Raw genomic sequence first — 12484 nt, forward strand, 5'->3', positions numbered from 1 at the left:
ATTTTTACAGCGAAGCTTACTTAAAATAATATGTAGCAAAATAAACTCGTAAAAATACCCCCTTAGAATGGGATCCACCAGTGAAGAATACATTAAAAATTATATCATGCTTAAATCTTACAGTGAAAAATGCAATTAATAAATTTATTTATGAAAAAAAAATATTATGTATTAAGTTTATTTCTCAATAAGGACGATAAAAATTTTATTAAAAAAAAGTTGGTAATTGCAAAATATATGTCAAAAAAGAACACTTCCCCCTATCGTAAATATTTTTTACCCGAAGGATCCTTTGTTGGATATGCGTCAATATCATAATGTAAAAAGAAAAATTATCGCGATAGGGATGGTTTTAAAAAATAATTTTAAAGCATATTTTATCTCTCGGAGGGAAGGAATTCTTTAGAATATTTTTAGAAACCCTTTTATATCGCGTACCACAATTAAACAACCCTTATTTCAGCGATGTGGGGGCGTTAAGAGGGTAGAAAATGTCAGGGGTGGGGTCAAGCTGCGCCTAATGGGGTACTCAAGCGCAGCCGATCCTGAAGGCCCGGTTCGACCCCGTCCGACTCGGAACCCTGCTCCAGACAGCGATGACGCTACGAAATTCAATTAACCCTATTCCTTAGATGAGTTGTTGTCAGATAAAATATATCGGCGAGCTAGGTTTATATTTCACCAACCCTCTTTTAATAACTTAGGAGAAAAAATCTAAGCGCTTTTTAAACACAGTTTTCGTTTACAACATTTTAAGTGTGTTTTAAATACTTGTTCACAAATCTGGATTATCTCCGATTAAATGAGTTATTTTTCACATAAAAATTCCCAGAATTTGAGTAGTGTGGTTGTCAATCATGGGTAGAATTAGTGAATATTAAAGGTGTGTAAAGTGATCACTTAAACTAGCCTACGACGGTCGTAAGCCCCGTAAATGCCCAGACTTCCTATCTTCTTCTTCATCGATATTGAGTTATCAAAAAATAATTTGAAATACAGTACGTTATCTGAGATTTGTGCGAGCTTTAATTTAAAATACAGCATTAAAAATGAAGCAGTATTTTTATGACTAAAAATAAACGCAATAAAAACATTTTAATATATGTTCTTAATTCTTGCGGAGTGAAAAAGCCGTAAAGAATTATGTGGAATTTTTGTTATTGAATATTTTGCAAACTGATTTATCTTTAGATAAAACATTTTACTCTTTGGGTAACTTTTGAGCTTACCCAAAAACAAAAGTTTTTCTGACATTTTGACTTTCATTGCAGAGGTCATCGTCGGAGTGTTGTTGTTCTAAGTTCCTTGAGTTTAACTTTGGTAAAAGATGACCCCTACAATAAAGGTCGACTCCAACAATTGGAAAAAAGTTAAGTCTTGAAAAGTTTTTTCTTAATTTAATAGTGATTGTGATAATAAAAATTGTTTATCAAAGTTTATATTTCTTTTTAAAAATTCTGAATAAGTTTCATAAAAAGAATGTTAAAAAATTATGCTGGATGCATCGAAACATGTGTCATGATAGATTTTTTAAAAAAAATTATGTTTATCGAGAAAAACTTAAGAAAAACTTAAAAAATTAGTGGAATTTCGTTTATCAAACTTTTAAGATTTTTTTTATAAAATGATACAATTTACATAGTGTAGTAATAATTGAAGTATTTTTCGTGATATTCAGCCTATGAGGTAAAACATCTGTTAGCACATATGTGCTTAAATTAGAATCTCGTTCCATTATTTTGGGACACATTTGGGAAAAAAAAGGTTGTCTACAAGCTCTCAATTTACGAGTTAAAACGAGTGACGGAAAATAATTCATCAAAAATATTTCATTTAACACTTTGAGGGGTGAAAACAAAAATTATTTACCATGCATCCAAAATTAGAATACTTTTTTATGTGTTCAAAGAATTTTTAGTGTGTCCAACTTTTTGTTTTAAGCCCCCATTTGCTCCACTTTGGATTTAATTAAATTTAAATTGTCAAAATGATCACTTTAAACACTATGTAATATTCACCATTCTACATATCATTGATAACATTTCATGAATGTTCTGTTAATAAAAAAACTTTTTATATTTCATAAATGTCACCGACATAATTTCACTATAAAATGCAGTTGTTTTTTTTATGTAAGCAAATAAAAAAAACTTAACGAATAAGTGAAAATTAAAGTGTAAGAAGTGATTACATAAACCGGCTAATAACAAGTCGGAAGCTCTGTAGATACCCAGATTTCTTTTTTTCCACCTCAAATAGAATCATTTATCTATGTCAAGATATCGATAAAAACATTAAATTATTAAATCCATCGTATTAGTTTAAAATAAGCTAATAATAAACTTATAATTAAAAAGTAACTTTGTTTTAAAATCACTTTAAATATTTTATTTTAATGTCTACCGGTTTCAAAGCTAACCGCTTCTTTATCAAGACTGATTAATACTAAAATATTGTCTACTAAACAATATTCAAAATATGTTGACGATTAGAGAAAGAAGCTGAGATAAATCTCAAGTGGCTTTATTTTTTGTGTTAATTGGCAGTCACAGTCAAAAGGTACCAGGGATGATGAGTGATTAGAAACATATTTAATAACGGATTTTTAGCAAAATCGTTTACTTGTGTATTTATTAGTTGTAAATTATTATTAATTGCCTTTTTTATTTCTAATATTTCTAAGTAATCTAATTAAAGTCATATAATTAAGTTATTAAAAAATATTTAAAGTGATTTTAAAACAAAGTTTCATATTAATTTAAAGATGGAAAATCACAAAGTTCGTACTTCAAATATAAATTATAATAATAAACCATCACACGCAGGATGATATAACCCAGTGACAGTAAAATAACTCATGTACGTCCCATAAACAGGCCATGTCTACTAAGTATTTTATATATTTATCACCAACAAATAAATTAGCCGTAAAGCCTTATAAAGAGACTTTTTTAGGGCCCAGGAAGCCTGGAAAATATTTAAATTTTGCTCCTTCTTTGCAAAAGTTGACTCTGCTCATTTTTTGCGCCAGGTTTTTCCAACATTATTGAATGTTTGGATTAGAGATTTATTGATGATTATAGCAGAAACGGTGCTTACCTGGGTATCAGGATACGAGAATGGGTGGGGGTTCAATAATATATATCTCAGATATTCGGACTTTTCTGAAAGCTTTTTTAGTTTAAAATAATAAGCGTTTTGTAAGCGTTTTGTTAAAAAGCTTTAGACTATTATCGTCCTGTTCTGATGTATATTGATCTCTTTATTTTTTTAAGGCAGAAACATTTTTTCCCTATTATTTTAAATACTTTGGTACTGTATTATTTACGAACATCATTAAAAAGAAAATTTTCAAATTGAAAAAATATTTTAAGCAAAAAAATATTAAAGACTTAGATTTCTTTTATCTTAGACATAGATATATTTTAGACGTAGATTTCTGGAGGAATGTTTTATTTAATGGGTTGTTATGTATATATATATCGCGTATACATATGTTTTTAAATTAAATTTTTTGGAATAAAAAATGATAATAAAGATTATATATTATATATATATATATATATATATATATATATATATATATATATATATATATATATATATATATATATATATATATATATATATATATATATATATATATATATATATATATATATATATATATATATATATATATATATATATATATATATATATATATATATATATATATATATATATATATATATATATATATATATATATATATATATATATATATATATATATATATATATATATATATATATATATATATATATATATATATATATATATATATATATATATATATATATATATATATATATATATATATATATATATATATATATATAGAAGTGTCTCGGTGTTTCAAGTTTCAAGCTGTTTGAAGCCAGTTTCGTAATAAAAATGTCTTCCCATAATTATTCAGCTGTCCTGCATGGTTTTCAAGTACGTCCAACAGCCATTAGGGAAAACTTGCGTAGTTTGCATATTGTTATAATTTTATACTGATCATTAATAGTTTCAGGTGAACACCTTGTACGGCCATTCGGTTTAAGTAGGTCATTTTGTGTAAGGAAAATGTCTTGCTCGTAATCATTAAATCAGAACTCTTTTTGCTACAAAATTGATACTTATTGATCTTTAAAATTTGGTTAGCTTTACCTTAAATGCTAAGCCTTTAAGATTTATGCTTGCTGTAAACTCTAAGGCCTCGAAATTGCAGCCAAGCATTTAAAAGAGACTGGATGCGATTTTTTTTTAAATAAATAAATAAACTGATCTAAAAGAAATAATATTCTCCAATATATTCATATGATTTATTTTTCACTTCTATCTTATCTGTCCTTAATATCCTTTCTACAGACAAGCCTTAAAAAAAGAAGCTTTGCGGGTTATTCCTTTAAAAAATATAACTGTATGTTTTGTCAACTTTTCACATTTTACATTCTTTAATCTAAAAAAAAAACAATATTTTCAATACATAGAATTTTCCAATATAGTTTTACTACTCAATGTCACAGGTGAATCACGTTAAATTAAAAACTACCATTGAATACTTCGAGAAAAGGGAAAAATTGTAAGCGGATCCCGATACAAATTGGTTTTTGATTAACCTCGTTTACTCGCATACATTTCCATAATTTGCGTCGTGTATCCAGTTCTGGCCTATTTCTACGCAAATATTTGCTTTACAATAATATTTGTTTCACTTGTAAAACACGCGTCTACTTTACTTTACCCTATGTGGTCCATTACGAGAGAGAGAATAAGCCATTTGAATAAGGGTCGTCGTCCTCAATAGGGATGTATCGGTGATTTGTATAAAATATATTTTGCCTACTGTTCCCTTGTATCTAGCATATTGTATCTTTCTACGTTTACTTCGATTGTGAGTACTTGAACTGAAACTTGTGTTATTTTTTTATGAAATACAGAAAAAAAAATGTTTTTAAATAGACAATTGTAAGGTAAAACGTTGTATGATGGTCGAATGGTGATATAAGGAAAGAATGCAAGGCTGAGATAGTCATCATCGATGTTTTCATTATCAAATATTTTTATAAAATAAAAACATTATTGATTTTAAAAAAAATCATAACGAAACGTTTTATTGCGTTAATAATTTATTATTGATTATCTATCTGAATTGTACTAAAACCATATATTGATTGTTATACTTTTTAATATACTTGAACAATAAAAAATACCCTAAATGGACACTTATATATCTTATTCACTTACTCACAAAAAAATACTTATATATTTTACTTTGGAAAAAGAACTAGAAACACCAGGATAAGAGAAATATGTGAGATCAAAGATGTCGTTAGGTAGGAACGGCAACGAAGAATATAATGGTACGTGCATGTGAGGAAAATGAAACTATTAAGACTAATCCACATTGCACTGCACGGCCAACTCCATGATAGACGTTTCTCGGGAAGACCACCAAAGAGATGGATTAACAGCTATGAATGACTTAAAATAACTTTAAATGGCCACAAGGCCAACATCAAGAAGAAAAATAACTTTAAATTTTACCTTTAATTTTATTGAGTTTTTACTTAGTACATAATATAAGAATGTTTGTACATAGTACTCTTTGCGATAAGAAAGTTATTTCGACATTGAAATATCTATAACACACAATTTTTACATTATATTTCTTTGTGAGCATGGAATAGCACCCTTTATAAGGTATTTGCTTTGAGGATAGTCTCCCATATTTTGCTCGATTAGCGGTTATGAGTTGAATGGCTTAAGGTTTCCGAGGCAGTGAAAAATACTCGTGACGTTGTCAATTTCATCTCGGGCGGAATGCCTATTGAAAAGTATGCCCTTTATCCGTGCTTTTCCTAAAGGAATAAAGGAATAGGGATGTTTAACGATTCATTATAAATTATGGATAGTCAAATCATCTAAATCCTTAAAAATTCTCATCATTGAATAAATCGTATTTAAAATGAAATAACTAAGAAATTTCAATTAGAAATTTACCTCTATGATTTGGTTACCACACACACACATACACATATAACTAACTTCGCCTCTTCCATGTTCATGCATCTCCTCATACTTACCCGCCGATTGTTACGACTCCTAACCTGACCACTTTCAAGTATTTGGCATACCTGATCGTGCCATGTTTTTCTCGGTCTTCCTCTGCTTCTTTTCTAACTAACATTCGCCTTATAAATTTGTTGTACCGTTCTTTCCGCACTCATTCGTTCTACATGTCCAAACCATCTCAACACACCTTTCTTAATTTTATCGATAATACTTATCTCAGCTTTGCATTCCTTCCTTATTTCACTATTCGCACATCTATCCTACATCGTTTTGTCGCACATTCTTCTGAGAGATCGCATTTTGACTGCATTTAGTCTATTTTCATCCTTCTTTTGCCAACTCCATGTTTCACTTCCATACATTATAGTTGGAACCAGGACTCCGTTGTGCACTGCCAGTTTAGCTTCCGCTGATAGGTTTTTATTTGCTATAACTGATTTCAGTGCACCATTCATTTTGTTCCTAGCATTCACTCTCTTTTCTATGTCTTTATCAATCTTTCCATACCTAGAAAACATACTACCCAAATACACGAAATCATCTACCTGTTTTTTTTCTTTTGGTGTGAAACGGTAATCAAATTGCTTTATAAAATTGACGATCAAAGATTATTGAAGTGCTCTATTGACGTGGAAGAAATAAATGATTCAACGGATTGTATATTTACTAATTGTCAATTAAAACTTACAAAATACTAAAAATAACTACATGATTTTGTAACAAAGTCGTAACATATTATATTATCTATTCTTAACAACTATGAATTCGAGACCAAAAACATCTCTGAAAATGACGATTAATTTCTTACTCATTTTAAAAGATAATAATAAAACGTGACGTTTTACATAAAATTAAGGAGTAAATCACAAACAAATCGTTTTTCACAAATGACTATTAAATTATTAGAACTATTGTATTTTTTGAATGAATGGTATCATCCATACTTTTGAATAAAGATTCATGAACTTACAATTACAAACTATATACCATATATTTATCACTGAGTGATTTTTTTGTATTGAATAATATACAATATAAAAGCTGATTTTCTGACCAGATTTTCACCTTCAAGTTTGAGTTTAAATTTGTTTTTAAACAATCTTATATTTGTTTGGAAAATAACTTGTTTGCGCGTCTAATACAGCATTAGTGTGCTTAACACAAATATATTACAAAAGATTATTTACTCCGTCAAAGAATTGTCTGTTTGTTTTGAATTATTTAAAAATTCATATGACATTTTATTTTGGTTTGATGAACTGTATATTATTATTATTCGTGTAAAATAATCTGATTATTTTTGTCATTTTAAAGCACGAGTATAACATACAATGCTTTTTGATTCGAGTTGTGTTTCATTACAAATTCAAAAGGTATATGAATGTTTAATTTAAATTCTAAGCATCGAAATGCTTCTCCCACATCCCCTCGTTATTAAATTGTCATTTGTAAATTAAGGAAAGTCTCAGAAATAATCGTATACAGGCTATTTTATATTGATCGGTTAAAACAAAACATTCATGGGACCTGTTATCATTTCAGAATAGCCATATTACCATATTTTAACTAACGGCACAGTTATTTTATTGGAAATTCGAAGTAATAATTTCATTCGAAAACCATTTTGTATCATTTTGTTTGAATAGGGAATTGGAAATTTGTCCTATTTTCAAACAAAATATTTAGCAGATGTGTTGAGGTCATACTAAATTTCATAAATTGTTTTCTTTTCATTTCAACATTTCATTTGTATTCAACTTGCGGAAATATTTTTGTTTTTCTTTGGTTTATTTGCAGTTAATTGAAAGTAGAATTAATGCAGCTTATCCTGACTGATAAAATATGAAACTCCACTGGCCAGATAATTTATGGTATTTGATTGGACACGGTAGGAAGCGGCGTGGTGGTTTGTTAGTTTTTTTTTAGTGTAAACTATTTATATCTATTACGTCTTTCATTCACGGCCGTAGTGTAATGGTCTGCACGCTCAGCTACCGTACTGAAGGTCCGGGGTTTGATTCCCAGGGGGAGGGGGTGTTAAATAAATGTGTGATTTTTCACTTATATATTTATTCAATGTTACCCTCGACCAGTACCTGGAGCGGAGAGCTGATCATCTTTCCTTTATGTTTTATGCATCAAGATAACACTGCGTTTATATAATGCAGTGCCCTATGCACCATCGGGTGCGCATAAGAATTAAAAGGTAAGTTTTATTTATTAATTTATGTCAAAAAAGTTAATGAGTAAAGATAAATAACTATTTCAACCTACTGCGAGTAGAACTTATGGTGATAATCAAACGCTCTTACCATCACGCTACGGAGACGGAGGATAATACATATTTAGTGTTTTTATAGCACTGTTTTTGTTTAAATAAAAGCATCGTTCATTTTATATGTGATACCACTTTTAAACCAATATTACAAAAAGTGAAAGATTAATGATAAGGAGAGTGTTACAGTACTCTACAATAAAGATGTTCTTCTTCCTGGCTACATCCCAACTTATGGTCCTTGCAGACTGCTGGGGTCGGCTCTCCTCGTCCTGAGGATTAAGGTCCTCTTGTTATGGACAACGTCACCTAGGCCATGCCTTCGAATCATGTTATCTTTCTGCAGCATCAACGAATTCTTTGGTCTCCGTCTTTCCCTCAGACGAATGTGTGGCAAAACGATTTTTGATAGATGTTCGAATGATGAAATGTAAGGAAAGAATGCAAGGCTGAGATAAGAATACTGATAAAATTGAGAAAGGTGTATTGAGATGGTTTGGACATGTGGAACGCATGAGTGAAAAAAGAACGGTTAAACAAATTTATGAGGCGAATGTAGTTGGAAAAAGAAGCAGGGGACGACCGAGGAAAACTTGGCACAATCAGGTATGTCAAATACTGGAAAGCGGCCGGGTCAGGAGTCGTAAAAATCGTCGGGTATGTATGAGGAGATGCATGAATGTAGAAGAGGCAAAGAATATTTGCAAAAACAGAGTGGTATGGCGTTTGATTCTCTCTGCCTACCCCTGCGGGGAAGCGGCGTGATGGTTAGTTAGTTAGTTAAGATCTAAATATTCTATTAGAAAGACTTGACTCACCGCATTTTCCGACGTACTTGACGGTGATGTTGGCCTTGGCGTCGCAGGCGGCCCGCCTCATCTCGCAGTGGTCCCGGTAGTCCTGGCCGTCCGAGCCGCAGACGGGCCGCGAGCCCACGTGGTCCCCGTAGCGCGGGCACGCCTCCGGGCACGCGCACGCCGCGCTGCGCCCGTCCGCAGCCGCCTGGCAGCGCGCGCCGTACTCGCAACGCACGTCCCTGCACGGGTCGTTTATCTCTGAAACAAGGGGATGAGAAATTCGCATTTTAAATTTGTGACGTAATATATGAAATGATTAATGTAAAGTAAGGTAAACGAAGATTTGATAGTCCCAAGAATTAACAGTAAATATGGGAGTCGAACACTGCAATATATCGTTCAACATTTTTAGTTTGTTGCCGACGGATGTTAGAGGTCAAAATAAAATATGGAACAAAGGCAAAATAAAGGAGTGGGTAACTTATTTTGATGAAATGAAATGATCGGAAAATGTTTATATTCTTAATTTTTTCTCTTTTTTGTGTGTATATTAGGTTCAAATCATTAAAAACTAAAAAAAATGTATTAAAAAAAGAACTCTACCGACAAGACACACAAGGTGGCTTGGTGGGTTCTTGTAAAAAATTGTTCTAAATATGTAAAATGTTTAAAATATATGTTAGTAAAAAAAATATTTATAAAAAAAAAGTGGGGTTAACTAGTTTATAGTTTACAACATTTAGCGGTCGTCAGCCCCGTTAATGCCCAGACTTCCATATTCTTCTTCATCTTTGATGAGATGTTAAAAAAATAAAAGTTTATAGTTTGTCGGAGAAGTATGGGGAAATAGTAGTATGGAGAAATATATGTTAAAAACACAACATTGAAGTATGATTTTGATGCGTGTTATGCATCTTTATGCTGCATCGTCTATGTCATTTATAATAATTCAGTCTAGAATTATTTATTATTTGAATACAAGTATAATTTTTTTATCACAAATGAAGAATGAAGAGTTATTGATGGAATTATTTAAATTTTAATGTCAGTTACCCTTCAATGGGATTATGTTAATTGAACCATAAGTATATATGACAGGCGTCGTGACGTAGTCAGGTAGGCGCTCGACTGTAAAACTGGCGTCGCGGGTTCGATTCCCACCATTTGCAAAATTAATTCAAGAAAGATTTATTTTCAATTGGTCTGGGTGTTTGTGATGTATTTTTCACATTTAACTTCCCTATCCTTACTATCCTACCAACAGACATACATCTTTGGTAGGATAGTAAGGATAATTTCTTTTAATAAAAAAAATTGTAAATGTATGCAATGTATGCAATGAATCATAATTTAATCATTGTAAGGTTTATAGCCATCATATTAATTATGACATGACTTGAACTTACGGTGTTTTGACGGGAATGCCCGTAACATTTCAATAAATTATTTCATATTCAAATTCACTAGTATTTGCTGATATATGAGAAAAATACCCCAAGTGTGGGATATCATATAAAAATACGATAAAAATATTGTTTCGAACAATGAGAATCAATTTACTGCTTTGCGTAGAATATATTCTTAAAACGAGGATGTTTTTAAAAATGTAGCCATAATACGTTTGGAAGAAAATAGGGATAAGGATAATAAAGGAATTCTTGAAAAACCTTCGGAGGGAGAATCAACAATAATTCCAACGCGTTACTCTTATGAAGTGAAAAATATTGTATTTTTAACAGAATTTCAAGATATTTCCAAAATACATAATAAATTACAAAGGCGTATTTTTCTGGTAGAGTAAATATAAAATTCAATGTATAAGTAAAAAACAAGAATCAATTAAAATTATAATGAAATAATTAATGTGTAAGATTTTATTCAAAACATCCCTATATTTAAGTTAACACAACATCATTTAAAGCAAGCTACTTTTTTCATTCATGAAAACTTATAATTTACTTTTTCAGCCTGAGCGGCTGTAATTATATTCAAAAATGGGTATCAAGTTATAACAAAGCGGTTTCGTACCATAAAACTTTGATTTAGAGCCCGCAATACTAATCATAAGACTAAAAACGATTAATCGTTTTAATTGTAATAAAAACGTGATCTACTTGTCCTCAAAATAACTAGTAAAAGAGAAGAGATCTTTTCAAATGTAATAAAAAAAATTTTTTCGTCTATGTTGAGATAATATCAATCAGTCGACAGTTAATCCAGTTTTAGCGAAGATTACAGCAGAGTTATATTGAAGAGTTAACTAAAGTCCAATTTATTGATTACTAATAAGTTTATACAAAGTCCATTATTATTCCGATAGGTTATTCTTTGAACGTTTGTAGTAAATTGTGTAACAGAAAACAAGTAATTTGTTGGCGTACGTGAACGCGGATACAAACGCTGCATCGTTGAACTAACATGCTTTAATAATATACGTTGCCTTACTAACTCGCCACATAAAGACGGAACCGTCCAAAGTCTGCACAATACAAAAACTACGTGCCTTTATAAAGTAGAAGCTTCATTAAGGAGGCTCTCTCAATAGCCTCCACAAACATGCTTTCAAAGCTTTACCAATAAATGTGTCACTGTTAACAACAACAAAATAAAATTTGTGGGGAATCTTTGTAACATTTTACAGGTAACTTTAAAGTCATTTGTCTTGAAGAATTTACGTTCGTATATTTATTTTCAAAATACGAGTAGATATTTGAATCATCATTCACACTTCAATATGTTATTAAATGTCCAGTTTAAACGCCTAAATTATATTATGACGTGCCATCTATGGTAAAAAAAATTGTTTCTGAGAATAAATAATAATAAATAAAAATACCAGTATAATCACCAGTTAAGACTGATGTCGGTAATAACACAATTAATTTTTATTTTGGAAAAATAGGGATCTAAAAATATATTTTTTAACTAATTTGCTTATTAAATTAAAGTGTTGTTTTTTTCGTTACAAATTTACTTCACAATGGGTACCTGTAACAAGGCTTTATGTCTTAATTTAACGATGTGAAGAAAATGGTATCAAGATGATAGTGGATTGAAACAAAATAATTTACACGCGTGATAAATGAAGCATGACAACCTATTAGGGAATATCTCAGTACACTTCAGTAAGCTTACGCAGCCAAATACTATACTTTGAAAGTTGAAATATTTATTAACGCGGTAATATAAGTATCTACTCAAACACTTTATAACTAGATCAGTAGTTCACACAATTTACATGCATTATATAATATAAAGTTTAGTTTGCCTCCGTGGTGTCACGGTCAGCGTATTAAGCTTCCATACTGGA

The 12484-nt window shown here is 30.6% G+C and overlaps 1 protein-coding gene across 1 annotated transcript in view; it reads right to left on the minus strand.

Moving 5' to 3' along the window:
• LOC148311326 (agrin-like) overlaps window positions 1-12484 on the minus strand; it is a 128524-nt gene that overhangs the window by 37207 nt on the left and 78833 nt on the right. The window contains exon 5 of the mRNA XM_088256793.1: window positions 9196-9432. Within this exon, the coding sequence (XP_088112919.1) occupies window positions 9196-9432 (237 nt within the window). The remainder of the gene's footprint in view (window positions 1-9195; window positions 9433-12484) is intronic.

The sequence above is a fragment of the Brachycentrus maculatus genome, unplaced genomic scaffold (assembly GCF_059751285.1).
Source record: "Brachycentrus maculatus isolate JH-2025_06_01 unplaced genomic scaffold, ASM5975128v1 h1tg000067l, whole genome shotgun sequence".
NCBI classification, from domain to species: Eukaryota; Metazoa; Arthropoda; class Insecta; order Trichoptera; family Brachycentridae; genus Brachycentrus; species Brachycentrus maculatus.